Source organism: Corvus cornix, chromosome 9 (genome assembly GCF_000738735.6).
Source record: "Corvus cornix cornix isolate S_Up_H32 chromosome 9, ASM73873v5, whole genome shotgun sequence".
Lineage (NCBI taxonomy): Eukaryota > Metazoa > Chordata > Aves > Passeriformes > Corvidae > Corvus > Corvus cornix.
In genome coordinates, this window is record NC_046339.1 from 12,091,945 (window position 1) to 12,115,138 (window position 23,194).

General features: G+C 38.8%; 1 protein-coding gene across 1 annotated transcript in view; it reads left to right on the forward strand.

Moving 5' to 3' along the window:
- The window catches only part of OPA1 (OPA1 mitochondrial dynamin like GTPase), a 50,772-nt gene extending 40,080 nt beyond the window's left edge, over positions 1-10,692 (forward strand). The window contains 2 exon segments of the mRNA XM_010406175.3: positions 8,155-8,232; positions 8,753-10,692. Coding sequence (XP_010404477.2) covers positions 8,155-8,219 — 65 coding nt within the window. The 3' untranslated portion in view covers positions 8,220-8,232; positions 8,753-10,692.
- The last annotated feature ends 12,502 nt before the right edge of the window (positions 10,693-23,194 follow it).

Here is a 23,194-nt window from a genome sequence, read left to right on the forward strand (position 1 = left end):
TGCTGAATTTATTTTTTTTCTAAAATTTTCTGAATTGTGCAAGGATCAAAACATCTGATTGGATGCTATTTTCTCTTTAGTACTGGTTGCTTATGAGGGTATGTATTAATCAAAATTTAAGTACTTATCATGGAGAGATTTACTTATCATGGAGACGTTTACTATTGGTATAAATTACAGGCTTGTAAATGGACCAATATATGCTTTTGTTCTAAAGTAGTGTGGAGCTGTGGAACGTAACATTCCCATTTCCAAAGGCTGGAGAGGTCACTGTCATGTATGTTGCACATTGTCAATTGTAGCAGACTTCACTTTGCCCATAGGAATGACAGCAAAGAAAAAATAATAGAACCATTTGTTTTTTCTTCAGGATATGGTGACTTAAGTTTCTGACTATTAAAAATTATTATGATCTAAAAATTCATCTAATCACCATTTCATTTTCTGCCATGTTCTAGAGAGACTTTAACTTAAGTAGTCCTGACAGCATATTACTTCATTATCTGAGTATGCTTTTTTTTGGGTGGAGAAACAACATATATCAATTATTTTTTACATTAAAGTCTTTACAGTGTTATAGCATTAAGGTTACAGTAGCCTTTACATAAGTAGTTTATCTTCATAGCTGTGTATGTCCTTTCTGAATAAGGAAAAGCTAATCTTTTGTTACATCACTGGATGAATCATTGGGTAGTATTTCTGGTTTGCTTCTATGCTTTTCACTATTTCCACACAAAATAATGAGCATCACCACATTCTGATTCATTCTAGTTTAACAGTTTTGATTAGAAGTTCAGTCTTCCTGTATCTGTAAGTCTGATTCAAGGTCTGAGATTGTTTTATAAGGTTGCCTTGTCGTTCTGGTACTAAGCTCCTTCCAGCTGTCCAGTAAGCAACACACCTAAGTTCTGTTGAAAGACTGAGTTATTAGAGCAGTTTTAATTAAAAAATCTGAGATGGAGACAGAGGACTGAAAGATGCCCAAGTCCTACCTTGATATTGCAGACCTTGTGACTCTCATAAACTTGCAACTTAATACAGGGTAATGATCACTGGTACATTAGGCTAACCTCAGTGACAGAGTAGAAATAGTTTGTGAACTCACATCCCAGTTTGGTTATACTTCGTTTCCATTCTGTAGACGAGCAGGACTGATGTGTAATATAGCTCATGGAAATGTCTGTTGTATAAAGTCAGTAGTCTACATAATTGTCCGTTTTGCTTCAGCCCAGCCGCTCAGTTCTGAAATGCTCTGTCAGAGACAGAAGGATTTCATGCTTACCAGCCTGAGGAGTCCCAGGGACTGCCCCAAGAAGCACAGCCAGCATCTGTTCTGTTCCACCAAGGAGGGGGCAAATGTGTGGCCAAAACTGTTTTGTTAAACTGAGAGCTCTTGCCAGTGAATCTGGAGCAGCTGTAGATCAAGGCATTGATTAGTGATCTACTATTTCAACAGCACAATACACAATTCCCATTTCCGGTGCTAAAGATGATTGTTAGTAATGCTAAAATATTGTTCCAGTGCTCAGTAGCTTGCAAAAATGACTGAAGTGTTTTCAGACAAGCTGTCTTCTGCTGCTGCCTGGTTGTCTTTCGTGTGAAGTAAAGGTAATATTGTTTCCTACAGGGAGCTGGTAGCTTTGCTCAGGTGTGCAATGAAGGGCTTAATAATTAATACTTGCAACAAAGTAACTTCAGTGATGGCAGCCATGACTTGGGGGTTTTTTCTGTCTAAAATGACCTCTTAATTTTATTATGTTCCTGCATCAGGCTAAATATACAATTTGGCAGTGATCTGTTCCTGTTTTAGAGGTGGATTTGCCTACAAAATGGAAAACAAAACGGTACCTTCATAGGATACTATGTTTCTTGATGTTTTCTCCTGTTACAGCCATGCAAAAGGAGATCAAACTGGATGCAAATTCAAATCTCATGATAGATTGGAACACATATAAGAAACATAACATTAAAGGACAGCTACTACAATGTAGCATCAGTTGGCATCTTCTTTCAGTCTTAACTACTGGTAACTTATGACCGTGCCAGCTATGTTCTGCAAGCTTGCATTTTAAAGGCTGTATATTCTTAATGATTCATGGATTTACTATATGAACTACTATAAATTCCATTTAAAGTTTTCAGGATTCTGCAGTGCTTTTATTACACTAATGAGCTAATTGTTTAAGAATCATTCACATGATTCATCCTCCTGCTCAGCCTTTTTTTAAAAAAACTTGTAACTGCTGAAATTCTCTTGACAAACAATATTTATAGCAGTTTGACAGCAGGATGAAGAACAGCGTTTGTCTTTGTAACAGCTTAAAGAAAAGGCCTTTCCAGCACCCAGCCATGCAGTTACAATCTTGACCTCTTTCTTTTGCTGGGAACATACATACAGCATACAAGCAGCACCTCCCATGTGTTTTCTTGACCCTTTGACTGTCCATTCACTTCCCATCTGTTTTGCAGCCTTAAAGGAACAGAGGGGGCCCTCTACTTATAAATCTGTCTTTGCAGCTGACAAATGATGTTCTGTCTCTTTAAGGGCAGCCTGGGTGGTTTTGCCTTTTTTTTCCCCCCCCCCCTTAAAACTTCAGCTTTCCTCTCAGCCTTATCCAGAGGAAAATATGGTACGTGAACAAGAGGAAACTGGCAAAAAATGTGATAGGTAGTTTCAAAGGATTTTCTAAAATTCAGCAGGACATGACCTTGGAATGATCAGGGAATGATGGCAGTGTTTACACGAGGCATGAGTAAGCGTGTTGCTGCAGGTAACTGTGGCTGGGAAGTCTGCTTTCTGAGGCATTTTTTGGAGTGGCTGGGAGTGTGCTGTCTCTCACCATTTTAACAAGAAGTAAAACTTTTGCATGGCCCTTAGAAAATCAAGGAATGTGGCACAAAAGGCTGAACTCCAGAGAGATGATTCCCCCCTCCCCTCTTCTCCACCTGACTGTTCACAGGGGTTGTATACAACTATGGAGTTTGTGTCTTAGGTAGCCCTAAGGTAAAAATCATCTTTCAATAGAAAACTTCGGATTGACATCACTAGTTTTTAATTGTGTGTTTCTGGGCATTGTGATGGATTCTGACTGACAGGGCTTTCCTTTTTACTAGAGGAAAGATGATGCATTCACAGCACTAAATTCCAAATTTCTGCCTCTGTGGTTAACTAACCATAACATAGAAGTAGCACAGCAAGCAGTGAGAATGTTTATCGGCAAGGAAGGAATTAAGAAAGGAAGGAAGATGAAAAAAAAAAAATAGGAAGGGGAGAACTCAAGTCTAAACACAATCCAGAGCAAAAGGAGTAACAACCATGAGCTTTCAAATATCAAAGCCATGTAAACATTAGTTGGAGATGGAAATCACTTTAATGTAGAACAGGAGGATTTATAATAAGCTATTAACACATTTTTTTCGTGGTCGTTTCATGCTGTAAGTGTCATCAAAGTACAAAATAAAATGGATCTCTGTCCAGAAAGATTTTAGAATTTGTTTTGTGGCTGCAGTTGAAATTTGATATCATATGTGCACATTTGTAAATGGGAAGGGAAAGCTTTTTGATTTGCTCAAAGTACTCGTGTGGTTTTATTCCTGTTCTGGCACAGATAGACGTGAACACCTTTAAAATTCTGTGCTAAAACTATTGGTTTTATAGATGTAAATATGTATTTGAATGTCTCAAAATAAATTTAACTTCAGAACCATAAGCAAGACAGGTTTTGTGGACAAAGGCCACGTCTCTTATTAAACCAGTTAATGCAGCTGGAAAATACAAGAAAACCTTTTCTTGCCTCTAGGAGTGTGTTTGAAATAAATCAGTAATGTACTTTGCTTTTGTAATTTGTGTTTAATATTATTTTAGATTATTTGGCCTTACCTTCGGAGATTTGCTTGATAACTTGGTCAGCTGTTTCATTTTAGCACTGTTCATTGGTAGCTAAGCTTGGTTATGTCAGGCAGCAATCAGAAAGCAAACCCTCCTTGTAAGACTGAATATTTCAGGGGGTTCCCTTCTGACCAGCTTATGATATTAGGAAAAGCAGACTTTTTCTGTGCCTGCGTCTTTCTGCATTCACAGTGTATCCAAATCCTCATTACAGTTCAATTAGTCTGGGTTTGAGCCTTTTAGATTTAGGATCACAGGATTAATGAAAAAAAAATGAGCGGGTAGCACTATCATTTCATATGGAGATAAGGAGAGACTGAGCATGAATGAGGATCTCAAGACATCTGAATAAAGAATTTCCTCATTCTGTCAGTGAAGTTTTATGGGATACGGAGGGAGGATTGTGGGAATATTCATGACCAGATCAAGAGGTATAATGAGTTGATGTATGAACCAGCTTATCTTTTAGGTAAACATGGGGTAAATGGGAAATAGAATAACCATTCATGGCCCCTAGGCCTGTGAATTTTACTGTTCTAAGATGGAAACAAGGGTTTAGTTACAGTTATTCTTCATTGATTTAATTTGATTTTTAATCAGTGTTTAACAGGTGCTGGAAGAATTGCATATTTGTAACTTCAGGTCTGCATTAGAGGTACCAAAGAGCACATCATCTTTCTAGAATCCAGTGTAAGCAATATGTGTATTTAAACTTAAGCAGTACCTTGTAATAAGAGCGTAGCACTTTTGCTAAAGTCCCTTTTGTGACATGGGAGCAGTATATAAAAGAACTTGGGTAATTCAACCAGCTACAGAAGTAATTTGCTAGCAAACTGAATGCTTTTAATCTGTGGTTTACTTGTCCTTGGAAAAACACAGTATCAGAAGACATAGAGCAACAGGTCACTTTTTGTCTACCCCTAAATTTGCTTCTGCAATAAGTGGTCTGACCTGAAATCAGATGATTTTCTGTTTGGCATGTTGATAAACTTCCTCAAAACAGAATGTACTGTAATTTACAAGTGTGAATCACCAATAGTTTGATCTAAGTGTCAGACAAAACCCTACAAATGTGGATACCGAGCTTGTGCATTTCATAGAGGCAAGAACTTCCCTAAAGCTGGGTAACATCTGCTCCTTGAATTGTGAGAATGAATTGTTGTTCCACACACAAAGTCACATGGTGCTCATGAAACTGTAGACAGTTACCCCAGAACTGCAGACTCCTCTATTGGAATTCTATCCAAGCACTTATATTTACTAGTTTATTAAGATTAGCATTGTATAAATGCATAACTCTGCCCTCAGCCTATTTCAAAAGTAAACCAATTCAGCTGACTGCTTCTCTGCTACAGAATGGACTTGCAGGAGAGTGTTACAGGTTGCCTGGGCTCTGCTGCTGCAAAAAGCTTTACTATGGCTAAAAATACAGGGCATAGCATGAATAATTGCAGCTATTTGGCACTCATTGTAACTGTTCTTTTTTAAGAATAGCCAACATATTATTTCAAAGTATTAAATTACCTCAAGACCTCATAATTATTACAGTTAAGTAATCATTTCAATTCAGTCCAAGTATAAAAACTAATAAAGTGCTCATAGTATGCAGTCAATTTTAGTATGCCTGTTCTCTGAGCAAACACAGCTGATTCAGTATATTCTGGTGGAATACATATTTGCTATCTTGTTATTTTAATATGCCTTAATCAGAGAATTAGAATATATTTGTTGGCACAAACCTTTTTTTAAGGATGAAATAATAATTACAGGGTTTTGCTGATGCTATTAGTTTTCAGGGCCAGAATACTTCATTAGCAAGAAGTTGAGAAAGGAAAATATTTGCATTTAATACTGTTTTATCTGCCTGCTTTCACTGGGTCTAATGGCTTGATCAATACAAAGAACACACTTGGGAAAACATGTTGCAATTGGGAAGAAAAAGTGCTACAGAAAGCCACTGAAAGCACAACATAAAGAGATCTTCTGGGTCATGAGATCTAATCCCCAGTTATCACTGACAACTGCTGTTCATTTTGGAGGGCAGGGTCCAGGATTAATAATTTCCAAACCCAGAATCATTATAGAATATTTTGAGTTGGAAGAGACTGTAAAGGTCATCTCGTTCCAACCCCCCTGCCACAGTCAGGGACACCTTCCACTTGACCAGGTTGGTCAAAGCACCATCCAGCATGGTGTGGTCAAAAACTATGTTAATGCTGTCCAAAATAGTAGAACATTATTTCAAAGGCTGATTTTGTAAACATTCATAGAGCAACAGTATTGGAAGCAGAGCGGAGTAGTTGCCTAAATAAATGCCACAGAAATACCATTTTCCTTACACTAGAGGTTTATATACTGGGATGCAGTACATATTCTTTTTTTTCTTTTAAAAAGATAGTAATGAAAACACTTTGCATGTGCTCAGGAAGGAAAAGTGATCATGGGACTACCTTTTTTTTTTCATTGACAGCTTTCAAAGATTCTGCTGAACTGAATCAGAATTTCTCTTTTTTTAACCTGGTAAAAATCAGCTACTGCTGTGTCTTAACTTCCAAGGTATAGATTTTGCCCTCACACTGACTGCAATCTTCATTTAATATCAAAATACCTTAAAAGAAAAAAATCAGCTGAAATTCAAGAAGCTTCTTTGGTGTTTCCTTTAGGACTTAGAGTGTGATTCAGCTTCACTGTACTTCTGTGTTTCTAGATAAGCACTACTGGGGAAGGGCAGGCTGAAGTGTTGAAAGTGTCAGTGGCTTACCCTTCATCACCTAGGAATTGCAAGATAAAGATAGAAGCTTGAGGTTCCTTCATACTCATACAGGCTATTTTCCATACTTCAAATGCTAACTCAAGTTCTCTACTTGTGCTAGAACAGGACTGCAGGAATTTGTTGAGTTATTATTATTACTATTACTCTAAAATGGATTTTGTGTTTGTTTATGGGCTTGTCATTTTGTTAGATTAAACTTTCAGTTCCTGTAGCTATGTTAGTGTTCTCTTTGGAGGTCTTTTTTTTCCACTTGTGCTTACATACCCCATTTAAAGCTGGTTGTTTTGTTTTTCTTTTTGTTTTGCTGTTACTTAGCTCAGCAAAGCAAGTTGATAACATATGGTATTGATAAAGAGAAGAAACCATTAATAAAAGGGTTTTTTAAAAATGCTCAAACCCTGTATCTCATACAAGGGAACATGTGGCTTTAATCCAATAGTATTTTTAGCTTGGAAAAAAATATTTGTCTGTGTTTATGCTCATCTAACTTATTTTTGTCTGTCCTATTGCTCTCCCCTGTTCCTTCATATTTCTGAAGTGTGTGTTTTTCATGCCTATAATCACACACAGAAGGAGCTTCAAATGAGGATGTGGTGAGAGAGAAGCAGGAAATTTCACAGGCTTTGGATTCCAACTATGTTCTAAATCTTGCTTCATAAGCAATTTAATAAATCAAAAAGGTTATATGATGACAACTGTTGTATGGAATTGAGAAAAGAGTGGAAAAATGCTTAAACCCCTGGATTTCTTGAAATCAATTTTGCCTTTTCATTCTTAGTAACTATTTGTAGTTGTGGTCAAGTTGTGTTTTGGTAGGGAAGTAAACTCCCAGATTTAGTTTTTATAAAAAATTAGATTCTGCCCACATCCATCTGGTTACTACTGAAATGCAAGAAAATAAAATGCAAGTTTTAAACATTCTTAACATTGTAGGTGCCCTTTGGAGGAGGTGTCTTGAATACTGACATATGGTTCCCTGAAATTCTCGTGGGTGAAAGGGCATGAGCTTTCAACTCTATTTAGAATGATTAGTGGTGTTTGTTACACTTAATTTGGAGAATGAGGATATTTGGTTAAAGAAGAAAGGGGCTAGTGGGCATTATTTAAAAGCTAACAACTCCCTGCATGGAACAAGTGTACAATAGTTCTGCTGTGCATGATCTGGTGGAAAATTCAGTTTTTTGAAGTATGTTTCCAGGATTCCTTCAGTAAATTTTTAAATTATAAAATTAGCAGGGTAATCATAACATATATCTGTAGTAGCTCTTCGAAGAGGATTGGGTTTCTTTTTTTCTGATGTAAAAAATGTTATAAACCTATGTAATTGCGAAACAAAATGCTTAGGGTAATATTGATGACAGCATTAATTTTTGTTTGTGTTTGCATGTTTTTGTTCTTGGGTTTTATGTGGGATTTATTTTTCTTTCTGTACCTGTCCTCAAGTACTTAATAGTAATAGGTATTTGAACAGTGATCCTTTTATTTCCACCAGAAAAAGTTCGGGAAATCCAGGAGAAACTTGAAGCCTTCATAGAAGCCCTCCATCAAGAAAAGTAGATTGTTCAAGCAGGTAATCGTGTTTAGATCATAAAGATATTGCTGCAGTTATCTCATTGTTCTGTATAAAATTATTATCCATCTCATTTAAATGCATGTTTTCATACAGACTTCATGAAAATTCTTCTTTGTTTTATTCCATTGTCTGGCTGTTGCTGCTTCTAGCTTCTAATCTGCAGAACGATACTTGCTGCTTTTATACTACAAGCAGATATTAAACTTAATAGAAAATATATTTACTGACCAGTTATTTAAGTATTGTGAATCACTGTAGGCTATTTATTACTCTCAGTTCAATATTTTTATCTGTATTAAGAGAAGAAAGCATTACTAGCTGGAATAAAAATTAACAGAACACTTTTCTGTGGAAGCATTTTGGTTATTTTGTTTTTTCTTAAAGACACTGTATATTGTTAGCAAAAATGTTTGCATGCAGGTATTTTCCAAATTTCATTTCTGTTAGTTCTCAAATCCATAAACCCAAGTGCTGCATTTGTACATATTTTAAAATAATTGTCATTCTGTTTCAACAGCAACTTTACACAAGAATGCAGCCTTCTCCAGGATACCTTGCACAAAGACTGAATTGAAATGGCTTTTGTGTCCCATTCTCTTTCCTATCTTTTGGGGAGCATCCTGAAATGTTGAAGGAGAAAGAAAATAATGTCTCATGGGATTGAGAAGTTCAGTTAAAATCCACCTGCTCATTTAATTTTCGAAGCTACATGCACAGAAGAATCTGATTTGTGTATCAATGAGATAGCTTGGGAGCTTGCTGAAGTTGTATATTTAAGGTTTTTTTTCCTGAAAGGGAAAAAAGCTTTTTATTTTTAGTATGTGTCTTGTATGGTAGAGCTGGATCAGATTCATAAAATGATTTTATCTGCTCTCATTTTCTTGCCTGCAGATGATCCTGAGAGTTTGACATAACGTTTTAGTCTTTGTATGTACATTAAAATGCCCTTCTAAGTAATGCCACTTGTATTTGTTATGCTCTGTGTTGAAGCATTTGCTGGTCACTGTGGTACAGATTTGAAAGCACAGTATTGAGATCCTGAGAGGAAGTGGTGGATTTTGTTAAACTCTTAAACTATTGAGAGATGTCAGCCAAGCAATTCTTGTAGTTCTTTCACCTGAAAGCACAGACTGCTATTCAGTGAAACCCTAAAAGGTTTAGACTCAGGAAATAATGTCAGCAGCTGCTCCTTTTACCTGTTCTTTCCTGATATGTGTTGTTACTCTTGAATGTCAGCCGATTACATTTCATTTCTGGGATTGCACAGACTCAGATTTCCTTGTTTCCATAGGTACAGAGTAACCTGTTGGAGTATGTGTGAAATGTAAAAAGATAGAATACAATTCCAACTTGTCCGACTTCCAAATTTTAAAAAAAAGGGAAAATGTCAGTAATTTCATTTTTACTAATAGCTACTCTTAAGACCAAAATCACTTCTATAAGAATGTTGTGCACATGATCCTTCCACACCCACTTGATGTCTATCATTCAGTAAAATTAGTAAGGCACTGAAACCTGCCTTTCAGTTTTGCCATAGAAATGTTGCTTCTGATAAATTTAAGCATGATATAAGCTCTCTATCATAGGTGCCTGGTGGTTAATCACCACCACATTTCTCTGCCCACGCTTTGCCACAAAGGATCTGTATACACTTCTGAGTACTTGTGTGGAAGAAGGTGTTAGGCCTGAAACAGTTTGAGTTGCAGTTGTCTGATTATGTACATTTTAAAACTGACCTAGATTTATTTTCCCTTTTGAAAAGGCAATTGATTTTGATATGTAGAAATGAAAAGAGAGGAATCTGAATGTTTTCCAACAGATATTGTTTTGGTTACTCTCAGGGGAAACAATACAAAGTTTGGTAAGATGTTCCCCAAATGTTTGGATGTAAAATATTCAGCCATGTGGACAAAAAGCTAACATAGAGATTAAAATTATGTTGAAAGGTTAAATATTTCAGGATGATCTAACTGAATGGAGTTTTTTCCGTTTTGGAGATTTTCTGATTAAAATTCCTGAAAATGTGTGTTTGAGAACCGAAAAATGAAAAAATGGCTTGTGTCATCACCATTCTCTGAAGATAACTTCAGAAATGTAAGTTTGCACAGTTTTGAAAGCAGACACCTTTGTGTATAGCAAGTGAAATAAGTCTGTACTTTGTAAACAAACCAAACGAAGAAACAAACAAAAACTTTTGCATTTACCTAGACATCACTGTTTGAAACTTCTGTGTAATGTAAATGTTGCAAAATATCGCGTCCAGTGGCCCAATGTTCATTTCTTTTAATGCGATGTTCCTATGGGTTTAGTTCCAACTTGTCTGTGCTGCTCATCTAAGACTTACAGCATGATGTAATCCATGGAAACTAGGTATTTATTATTGAATAAAAATGTAACTGAAGGAATAATAAAATGTGGGTTTTGAACATGGTGCTATTGCACCTATCTAAGAAGTCACTTTGACCTTCTTTTTCTCATTTGTTAAGTTGTGAACAAGTATAATGATTTCAGTATATGTTAATGATATCAAGATGTCTGATTCAGAAGTGCTGTGTCAGCACCAGGTTAGTGGTGACTGTACCAAGTGTTATCTTTACTATATAAATTAATGTACCGTTTATGTAATACATTTAGACAAAGATCTTGTATGGAAAATCATTATGGTGAAAGCTTCTCTCTCTGCAAGTTGAGATAATGAAGTGATACCCAGCGTATAAATGAAGACTGTTACAGGGCATTAGTTTTAGCTGCATTTAAAATAAACATGCAGACTGGGGCAATGGGTGTGAGAGTTCAAGAGCAGTCAGCTTACAGACCTGTGAATTCAGGAATATTTTTTTTCTTTCTTTCTTTTAGATGAAGAAAAGTTTTACAAAATCAATTGGAAAAAAACCCCTATTCACTGGAAACTGTGACATTGAAGGTGCAGCCGATTTGCTCCACAAAGCTTGAATTGCAGACATGGACATGTTAGGTTCAGTGTAGAATTACAGCTCTACATTTAGTTGCTTTCATGGTTAAACTAACCGAAAATCATCTTTACAAATAAGCAACAGGTAAATTTATGCTGATTTTAATAGGACTTTATGTTAAGGTTAGGGGAAAAAAGGGTTACAGCAAGTTGTGCTTACCTTACTAGGAAGTTACTAAAAATGGATTACAGTGCTATTAGTTGGCTACTTTAAAATTGCTCCTTGCAAGGAGTATCTTACTAGATGAGTAGCTGGAGGCAGCATAAGAAGGATGTGCTGAATATTACAACAGTTTTGAGATAGAAAACACAATTATTTGAACTGCCTAAAATTCATGTGGTATTGAAGAATATATTATTCCAAACTGGTTTGCACAAACTGGTTCATTATATTTTTCTGTATTTTGTAGGCTACCTTCAGATTCTGCATAAAGCAGTTTATTGTAAGGAGCAATGACTAATCTGTAATTTCAGTATCGTTTTGAGCTTAGGGAGGGGAATCACCAAATGTAAACACTGTTGTTCCATAAATTGATGTTCTTCATTTCCAAAGTATGTTAATTGCTATCATGCAGATATGCTAAGGTATTTCTGGTTTTTATGAAATGAACCATTTATGAGCCAAGGTTTAAACACTAATGGCCAAGAGGTATTCCAACACTTCTTCATGGAAAAGATACAAATGGTGTCTTTTCAAATGTCAGGAATTATTCCTTCTCAGTTGTTACTAGTAACCTCATCCTAAGTTATCAGACTATGAGAGAAATTAAAATCTTGGAAATGTTTAGAAGTGTAAAAACCAAGTGTAAAGATAGAGGGTGAATACATCAAGTGAAGTTCTTGGTTATTTCAAATGTACTGGTTTGCTCTATTTCACCCATCAAGGCCGCATTAATCTGAGTATATTTTTGAACCTAAGCTAAAGTTTTAGTGAATTTTCATGTATCTTAAATGTAGCTTAATAATTCTTAATTGTATTAACAAAGATGCAAGAGATTTCATCACTTGAGCTGTTGAAATATTGGGATCTCTAAACCTGACCCAGGACCCCTTGAGTCAGCTAGAACTCTTTGTTCTTGGTGGGGTTTGGTACTGGAGATGTCTGTGTGATGTTCTTATGTCAGGGAAGGTGTTGCCATATGAACTGTCTGTGTTCTTAAAGAGTTGCAGCATAAGATGTTTTTTGACTGTTTGAAATGTGTTTCTGAGTCCTGAGGTGCTTTAGGGAAATCTTCCAGCAATGCTTCATTGCACAGATGGGATATACAGTGGTGAAGTTCACTCAGATACTGGGAATATCCTCACAAGAACTCAGCATTTAAGGCTATCTGAAAAAACTTACCATATCCAAGGAATCTTTTTTTTTTAAATGTCAGTTTAAAGCTCTTGGATCCTGTTCTATTTTTTAATTAGTTCAGTAATCCATCTTCCCTTGCAGTAATCTTTACAGACCATGATCAATCACTTGCTAGTTTTTGTTCAGTAAGATAAATGAAATGGATTGTAAAACCCTTGCAAGATCGGTCCTACATAGTCAGATAACTCCTAAAGCTGTAGTTTCACCAGTGCTATAAGTTCTAGATGGCTGTAATCAGAGACCTTTCACAGCATATGGCTGTGAATTTTTCAGTATAAAATACTGTATAGAAAGGATGGGAAGAGGCTGAAATGGTACAGAGATTGTAATGGTTGTTTATACCGTGATGCTGGAATGGAAAGCCCATGCATATTTCTGTGTATACAGATCTTGCTTGCATCTGCCATCACCTCAGTGCTTCAGCACATGAAAAGGTGAAATTATCCAGGCTCTTGTTCTGTAAGAAGTGCTGAAGGTCAGAGACATTATTTTAGTTTTGACTAGCAGTGATTCAGGAAGTAGTTCTGAAAGTAGTGGTGAAACAGTTCTAGAGGCAACCTCACAAACTGTTCTGGAAACATTTCTGAAATTGACTCTTAAGTTTCTTGGGATTTGCTTTAGGTGCTGTTCCAGTGCCAATTCCAGAAATATTTCCGGTCTCCAATCTGCTGAAAAGCTGTTTACTGTGCATAGCTGCAAATGCTTCTATGTTTGTGTTGCAGAACACTGATAGAAGACTTTATTTGCTGCTCTTGGGAGTCTGTAGGCTCCAAGAGGACTTACAGAGCGGTGATGGTTTCCCAGTATGACTTTAAAACAGCTTTCTGAACTATCCTTGGTAGTGACAATCAGCAAGGTGAGCTTTGTTCAGGTTTTTCACGCAAAGGACAACAACAAGCTTTTTGAAGGTTAGTCATCGTGATGCAGTAACACCTTGCCTTATACCATTCCTAATACAGGAGGAGATGTGAAGTTTGAATTAAAAGGGTATTTTATAGTAAGTTTTAGAACAGAAATAGCTTGAGTGTTACGTACTCTATAACATTTTAGAGACTTTTTCAGGAAACACCTGGGTAAGCATTACTGGACAGGACTGACAGCTGCCACATCCTTAGAACAGCAAAGGACAAGCATGTTTGTGCTCTGTTACTACCAACTTTATGATTTGGAAGTGACATAAACTCTACCTTGGACTGAATCTGCACATTCATGTTTCATAAAGGATCATCTCTTCCAGACTGCTGGAAAACAGTAAATTGCACAACAAAAGCCTCTTTAAATCTAGATATTATTTCACTACAGAAATCATAACTGAAGACCATTTTCACTTCTGTTTCAAGCAACTGCCCTGTCTTTGCCAGCCCCATGAAATAAGTATTAAGGTAACAGTATGGCCCCTGTATTTAGGAACATTTGAAGCAGCATTTTGCCTCATGTCCACAAGCCAATTGCCATTAGCTTTTGATGTTTAGAGATGGAACATTCATTGCAGTCTTCCTTACAATGAGTCTGTTCTGGTTCATGTGAAAATCAACATCCTTTTTTCTGTTGCTGCCTGACAGGATGCTACAATACTATTAGCATTTGCAAAGGGTTTGCTCCATCTAATAGTGCAACCTCCAGATCACAGGCTGCTCAGTTTGTGTTTCTCTATTATGTGAAAGACACAAAGAAGCTGAAGGCTGGCAAAGGCCTGTCAAATCTTGTAATGTAGCGAGCGACGCCAGAGCTTCATTCTGCTTTATATCATTCCTTGTTCCCCATCCCACCCCTTTCCTTGAATGGGCTCTGAGGTAGGTAAATGAATTCAGTGGTATGGTAGGCGGATGATTCCTTTCTGACCTTGTTCCTGTACCATTTGTTTCCAGGCTTGTTGGAGGGAAAAGGACATATCTGAACCTTTTGTTTCAAATAATTTTCTTGCAGGTTGGGGAGTTAATGCAGACCTTGTCTGAACTCACCCGAGCGGAAAGTGTTCTGGGTACAAGTCGTGACATGCTTGGTCCCTTGGTATTGCCAGATTAAAGGAGAAGGCAGTGAATTGGAATTCTTTCACATTTGGCATTGCTTAAACACCTGGACACCTTTTTTTTCCCCCAGTGTGCACGTGCTTATATCCTCTGTCATGCCTTGAAACATCTGTCTTAAGAGCAGTCAAGAAGCAAACAAAGAATGACCTTTGAACAGCCCCAGTGTTACATGTTTTAGTTGGGAAGGAGGTGAGGCTGAGGCAAAAGCTGAGTACTGCATACACCAAACACCAGTGGGTTTCAAAGGAGTATTTCAGACTGGTGTCTGAAATTGGTACAGCACTTCTTGAAGAGAGTCAGGTTTGTTTTAGGGATTGATCTTGGATCATGTGTTTGATGGTAAGGAAGGCAAAGCTTTCCTGCATGCCTGGACTGAATCTTGGGAGCAATGAGACTTTTCACACCAGAGTTGCCTGAACTCTTTATCCTTGAAGATACTTTTATAGAAAGAAGGCTGGAGGAATGTGGCCAGCAGCAAAACATGAGGTGGGAGTATCACTGTAGCTGTCCTGCAGAGTCATAAATTTGCCCTCTGCACTGTGAGTGCCATGACATTTGGGAAACTGTTCATACCTCCTGAGTAACGGATTCTGAAAGTCTCAAACAGCACACAAATTATAGAATCATAGAATATCCTGAGTTGGAAGGGACCCAGAAGGATCACTGAAGTACAGCTCCTGGCCCTGCAAAAGTACTGCTCCCTCCAAGTCTTAATTGTACACAGTAAGTTTGCCATGTCTGAAGTGTTCAGTTCAACAATCCGCCTCTGCTTAGCCCAGCACAAACCCACTGCGAGGCCTGTTTGAGCCCATCATTTTGCGTTGCAGGTATCCTTTACTAAAACCTTCCACAAGCCAAAACAGACATTGGGACAAATCTGTAAGAACATCAGGCCTAAGAGTTGATTCAAAAGACACAGGCATAAAGGGGATGAATGAGGATGGTCATACCCCATGTTGCCTTAAAAAACGTAGATATTAATGATTTTCTGTTGGTGGACTGTAGCTTGAAAGTGCAAGCATAAGGGATGTTACCTATCACATTGATGCCTGTGCATATTAACATATTTTCTGCATACGCTTATAGACTAACAATAATGACATGTTATGGAGTAAGTAGTATTAAGCTTGAAAAGCAAACTTCCACATCCTGCACAGGTTCAGGACATCCCCAAAACAAGCTGTGCTCATGCTTCATTTGTGATTCCTCTGTGCTATGTTTATATACCTCAGGGGGACGATGATTCATCTAACAGTTGTAATCTCAAACCCACCTAAACTGAAAGTTATTTGCATATGCAAACTATTTTGTAATTTAGGTCTAATTATGGACTAAATTTTTAATCCAAATGGAATAGCTTCTCCCCCCCCACTTCCTGGATTACTTGCTAAAACACTTCATGCTTTCACAAGATTCCAGTACTGCACATGTATAGTCGTGTAGGCCTTGCCTACTATCTCACGAGCAAGACCAGCAGGAATATTATCTGTATAAGGCCCTTCAAAAATACATATGAATAACTAAAAAAATTTTTTTAATCTTCCAACAATAACCAGGAAGGCAGTGTTACCCTTTTTGTTTTTATTGTATAGTACCTCTGCTCTCACCAGTGGTCAGAAGATTCTTTTTTATCTGGAATCTCTGATCAATTAGATCTTTTTGCAAGAAAGCATTTTTAAAGCTATTGAATGTTTCTTTTATGACCCAAGACTCTTTATCATTGGATAGTATTGCTGTAAGCAGAATGAGAGCTTCCCTTTTAAAAAGTCCTTTTTCCCTCCTGTCAGTTTATGCAAAGTCCATCCCTTCAGCTGGAGGAAATAACACATCCCTTGTCAGAAAAAATAATTTTCCGTTGCCTAGTGCCTGAAAATTGGAATTCCATAAAGTTTATGGAAGTACAGCTAGCTATAGGTTATCTGGTGAAGGTTCATTTCTGGACACTGCTTTGTTGCATGTTTTTGCACATCCTGTTTGCTTTCCCTACCAGCACAACCTCCTTCCCTGTCCTCCTCTGCCCTATGAGCATGCAAATTACACCCTCACCAGGTGACACTCTCTGGCCTGTGAGGTGCTTAAAGATCAGATGCTTACAATAATCTGCCTTGAAAATATATGGTAAAATTTCTCTGTCTGCTACTGCTTATATCCCTTTTCAGTTTTGTTTTTGCTGTCTTGGTTTTAGCTACAGGCGTGTATCACATTTTATAAATATACCTGTGTCTCAACATTTATATTGTGTATGCGTAACTATGCAAGAAAAAACATGCTGACTGCCTCAGAAATCGTGACTTGCTGACTGATGTCTGCATAGCCCAAAGCAGAATTTATCTAATCTAGTCTGAAAGACAAATGCCACTAAGTAGATGAGTAACAGAGAAGAAACAGTGGAGAGTGGTTCATGGCAAGAGGCTGTTTTCATGTGGAAACAAGGGAATATTATACCACTTGCTGAAGCTTAGAGCAACTCCCAGATCCTCACTGAAATCAAACTCTGTGATGAAAAGGCCTGTAGCCTGTTGGGCCAAGAGATGGGGATTATGAGAATATTCATGACTCCTGAGAATCAGCAGGTGAGACCTAATGCACACTATTGCCCCTCACCCCTTTCCCCGGCTCATCCTTTTGGTAAACAGTACATAAAGGCTGGGTTCCCAGAGTGACTGAACTCAGTTCCTGATCCTTTTTTTTCCCCTCTTTTTTTTTGCCTCCATTCTTTATAAAAAAGATTGTAGTGGTTTTGCCACTTGTCCCAAGCAGAAGCACGGAATCTCCTTTTCATTTCTAAAAAGCAACTGTGTGGCCAAAGCAGAAGTCTTGTGACATTACTTAAGAAAGCAGAATGGTATCTTAGCATCCAAGGCCTCTTTTAAAACTTAATGAAAAGCCTTTCTGAGAGCTTGGATAAGCTGGAGAGGAATCTCTGTGACATATGTGCATTGTCTTAGAAAAGCATGGGCTTGAGCCAACTGTGGGCCTCTGCCTTTAATATACTGGGTATTTGTCATGCCTGTTTTGGTGTGCTTGCTAGTCAGTAAACACCCCATGTGCAGAGTCCATGCAGTTGGAAGGAGCTGCAGTATGTGATTGATGCAGGACACTGTTCCAGGCCAGTGAGTGGCAGGGGATGCTCTGTGAAAGGGAGATTCCTTGGGCAAGATGGGCAAAAGTATTTTGCCAGTTTTTCTCCAGTGCAGCACAAAGGCATATTCTCTAGCAGATCTCACCAATTAAGTTTTTTGTAAAGTTGTCTCACTGTGATGTAGGTGAAGAGGGATTCTCACAAATGCTGATCCTGTCCTGATTCTAGCAGCTTTTACCTGCAGGCATGAAGTTGCATGTTCGGCCTGGTGGGGTAGTGATGACTGTCAGCTCTTTAGCTGAAGTCTAAGTGTTGTCATTCCTTTGAAGCCTGAAACAGTGCCTGCAGTAGACAGAGGAGAGGATGCCAGATCTTTGCTTTAATTCAGTGTTGTTGCTTGCTTTTTCTCTGCAGGAATGTGTCAGCCCATTCTGCTGGTTTGTGACTCTCTTGTACATGGATTGCAGCTATAGATCAGTGATTTGGCAGTGGGAGGTGTCACACTGAGTGCAAGCACAGGACATTTAGTTTGCTGTCAGCCTCAGGCCTGTGCCACTTACCCAGGACTTGGTGAAACTGGAATACTAATCCTCCCTATACATGCCCTGATATATGACAAGGGCAGGCACTTTTCTAGGCCCATCAGCCTTCCCAGCAGGGACAGATAGCCAGCTCAAGCCTTCCTGGCTGTGCTGAGGCAGGTGATTGCAGAATTATGGTTTGGTAAAAATGTACCCTCATGCCAACATTTGCTGTAGCCTAATGCTTGTAGGACATCTGTCAATGAAGCCATAGTGATTATTCTGCATTAAGGCAAAGGTAACATTTTTTTTAAGGTTTTCAGCCTTTCCAGGAAGGATGGTTACAGCGTTTTAAATCCCCCTTGGAATTTCAGTCTGCAGGAGCTGTAGTGCCTGGCTCTGACAAAACTGTTATTACAAACTTGCTTTCAAAGTGTCTCAGCATAAGGGTGTTTGTTGTATCCCAGTGACAACATCCAAACAATACTTCAGCAGTTTTTCTGTTAATCTGAATGTAACTAATAACACTTAGTTCTGTGGCTGGAATTTGGTCCCCAACAATTGAAACTGAGCTGCTGTCTACTCAATATAGTTTTGCTAGTAACTGATGCATCTAGGTCAACAAACTGACAGGCATTGCTCATTTTACTGCTTGGCAAATATTGAACTAAAGTCTTCAGCACTGTAACACTGTTGACAATTGCAGGATAAAAGCATTGTCCTCTTTTGTTACTATGAAGTGCATCTTCACATCTGATTCTGGCATAACACACTTGGTAAACAACAAGGGATGTTGTGCTCTGGAGTCCCAAGTGTTTGCTCTGACAATATAAACTTACTGCGTGCTCTCTAAAACCAAACATCTGTCTCTGCCATGGTTACTTCAAACTGATATTGAAACAATCCACTCTCTTCCTGAAAACACTGGAGGGTGACAGCATGACTGCTGTTGAAGGAGCTCCTTTCTCTTTTTGAAAGCTATCGGTACCACCCTCCTTTATTTTGTTGCAGGTCTACGTTGAGGAGCCCGGACTTCAAGAGTCTGAAAAATAATACTTGACAGAAAGAAATCACTCTGGATTAGTACAGTTAACACTAACCCCACTGGAAAGGAAATGCTGTGCTGCAAGTCCACTGTTAATTCTTTCTTTTCCAGGAGAGCATGGAAGAGAAGGGACAAAAGAGTAATAAGCCAAAATGCAGCTGAAAAAATTCTGTCACATGCATCCTGTTACCTGAGCAGAGCACTGCTCCTTGCCTCTTCCTTCTCTCCAAAATTAAACCTCTCCCTGACTACTGTGAAGGTCCAGGGTCATTTGTGTCCCAGCGCCCATAGCTTCAATCCATGGTCTCACCCTTCTGCTTTTCCAGCATCTCAGGATCACTCGTTCACTGCTGTGAGTAACCCCTCTGGATCAGACTGGAGCCATTCAGCTGTGTGCAATCCAGTGGGGTCGTGCCCCAGAAGAATGGTGTCATTCACAGTGATTTTGTTCCCTGCTACCTTTGGCCTTTTTTCACTACAGCTTTGTTATTTGATTCATATTTAGGCCAAGGGTGAAGATTAAAACAGATCTGCCCTTCCTTTGCTTCACATCTTCACTTTCACCTACAGTTTGTTTTGGATGTGAAGTGCATGGAATCTTTATTTAGACCTGCTTGCAAGCTATAATGATAACCTGTATCACACTGAATCTGTTTGAAGAGTGTGTAGCTGCACATACGTAGTTACGAAATTACATATGAAACATTAGCCTGGACACTGATTGGAGGTGAATCTGCAAGGAAGAGCATTTGCAGCCAGTTGGATCCTGCTGCTCTAGACTGGTGCCCACCAGCTTCCAGGATTGGTCCCCTCCACACAAGTACTAGAAAATGAATCCACAGTTTTTTATATCCTTGATGGAGACACAGATAGCAACAGCCTGTGCTGTTTGTTGCCTTTTTGGGTTGAACTACTGGTGCTTCCTTTTCCTTTGTGTCTCAGAAGAAAACCAACAGCTTTGCCTTTGAGGTTAATGCAGCCACATGCTAAAAAGAAATCTAAGGCCCTAGAAAAAAAGAAAGAGGCCAGCATGGATTTCACTAGCAAGTGCTGAGATGGGACAAGTCCTGTGACCATTTTGCATTTCAGACTTGTCTTGGGTCACTCAGAGCTGAAGGGAATGAGAGATGGGATTGAGATCGTCTTCCCAGCAAAAAAGAAAGAGGCAAAGCTGCACGCTTCAGGAAAATGCCATCGTAATTCTTCCTATATTAGTTCAGAGGTTCATTGATCATGAGGCTGGAAGCTTTTGTGGCTGATGTCAAGTGACTGCTTTTGGGTATGATTCACCTATTGTCTATAAGGCTCCTTTTACCAAAAAGCAGCTGGTGAAGCCTCTATTTCTCTTAAACAAAACTGTCTTGAACTTTCAGGGGAGAACAAGGCCTTCACTGTGCTGGCCTTGACTGAAATCCCAGCCAGGAGGGAGAAGTCAGACCTGTTTCTTGCTTTTGCAAAAACAAGTACTATTTTTTTCCCCTGGCAATAGCTGTGAAGTAGACAAAGAAAGCAGCCATCAGCCCTGTGAGAGAGATGAGCCTGACCATCCCATAAAGCTGCAGTACTTTTTTGGCCACCTGCAAATGTGAATGGCAGAAGTTGCTGCTGTTCTGGCCGAGCCAGCCAAAGCTGGGTACAGCAGAAGCTGATTTCCCAGCTGCTACCCAGTTCTGATGTCTGTGTTTTTCACAAGCTTAAAGTTCATTTTTATACAATAAGCTCAGCTCATTTTGAATTTTGCTTTTAGATGACATACATCTATATGCACTCCGTGTTAGGAATGGGGCTTGCAACTAACTTGCAGATCCTGGCTTCCCTTCTGAAGGAAGCAGTTCCCAGAAAGGCTCGGCCAGAGCTTGTGGGATATTTGGGTGAAGGAACCAGAGGAGAAAGGGACAGCCTGGTACTTCAGTAAAGACAGTAGTGAGTTCATGTGGGAAGGGGAATGGCAGCCTTCTGATGAATAAGTTGGATTCTGTGTGAGGCAGCATCTTCCAGCTTCCCTCCCAGCAGGGGCTCATCAGGCTACATACAGCTGGCAGCAGCTCTCCACCCTGCTGAGGCTTTGGAGTAGGATTTACCACATGGTAACAAACTACCATTTCTGTACAGATGGACAGCTGGTTCTGTATTCAACAAAGACGAGAACATTTTACATTGCCTTTTAAAACACTTGTCTATTTATTTCACAGGTTTGATTGTGGCTGCCTTGAAAACTGCATATATGTGTATGACAACCTGGGAGTACCCCTATGGACTGGTGTCAGTTCATTAGCTCTGCTCCTTCAGAAACTGTTGTCTTCAAATATATTCTTCAAGATGATCCAAAACCGTGCCTTAACCCCAAAAAGACAAATTTTTAGTTAAGAAGATATTTGAGAACTAGACTTCTAATAAATCTGAAGTCCAGTTCCGAAGTAGAGAAGCTCCAGAGATTCTCAGCCTTTTCACTCTATATTCAACAGCACCATAGAAATCAACTGGAACCAACCAACCAGCAGAAGAAATTTTATTGTGAACGGTTACATGTTAGTAATGGTTCTTTCAGCCACTGATAATCAAAATTTATAATGGAAAAGAGCCAAGCAGTCTATAAGTAGCCTCCATCAACTCCACCTCAGAAAAAGTGGAAATATGCATTAAGCCATATTCAGAGTGTATTGTAAGAGTTCAGCTTGGAACTGTTGGCTGCACTGGTTTTTACCTGCACAGTTGATTTTAGGATTAAAATAATCCCTGAATAAGACCTAGAAATCCCTGAATAAGACATTTAATCTCTCAAAATGTTCATTCATGTATGGTAGGAGAGTTTTCCCAGAATTTGTCAGGTTCATTGGGGCTGATAATTTTTGAATAAATGCTAATGTGAAAATTGCATTCTGATTTAAGGAAATACTCATTTGAACAAAGGCTTCAGTGTGACCTGAACTGAGTATTTCCTGGAGTTTACCAACACCTGGTCCTAAACATTATCAGAAATGCTACTCACACTCAGCAAACTACAAGTCCTTTCCAGCATTTAGGGAGAAAGAGGTTTGCATGGAGCAGAGGAGCTACCTTGGGCAGACAGACCTGCAGAGAGAAGAGAATGGGCATGGTATGCCACACTGCACACTCACATAGGGCTATTCCAGGCTCAACAAAGCCCTGGAAGAAACTATTGTGTTTTAATTGTGCAAACCCACGTGGCTGATGAGAAGTACAAGGGTGGCTGCTTGTCAGAATTCTAAAACTAGTGCTTTGCTAGATACTTTTTCTCTGGAAATGCCTCATGGTTGAAACATGCTGTGTCTGAAATCCCCCATTTCCAATGTATGTAGGGCTTAATTTGTAGCCAAGAGACAGAAGGATCACCTTGGAATCACATCAGGTTAGATGATAGAGGACTGATAGGGTGTGCACAGTCTGAGTCAGAACCTTTAGGGAGAACTATGGCATAAATTCCCAAAAGTTCGTATATTTCCTTTTCTTTTCAGTAATTTTGCCAGTATTCCAGTTTTCAGGTCCCCCAGAATGTCATTTCTGTTACTTATGTTTTGCTCAGTCATGACTGGGACAGTGCTGTGAACTTTGCTTGCAATTACTCTAATGAGGAACAAGAGCAGAATTAACTCAGAAAAGATTGTCCCAGTCAAACACCCCCATGCAAAACTGAGGGCTTTAGGTGACAATGAAGACAACGGGGTTAGGTAGTGAGAGGTATAACATATGAAGAAAACATTTTCAAGATAACACAGTTTCATTTATAAAAAGCTGGAAACAGACCTGTTAGGTCTAAGATACAGAGGTAAGGTGAGTTTGCTCAGCCAAAAGGAGATTCTGAGGTATAATGCACACCAGTGATCATCAGGTCTCTTTCTGTCTACATTAATCTTGGATTTTCCAGGTCATTTGATATTGCTTGGGTGGGGGTCCACCGACTTAAATGAAGTTTTTCCTGCTATTTGTTTCCA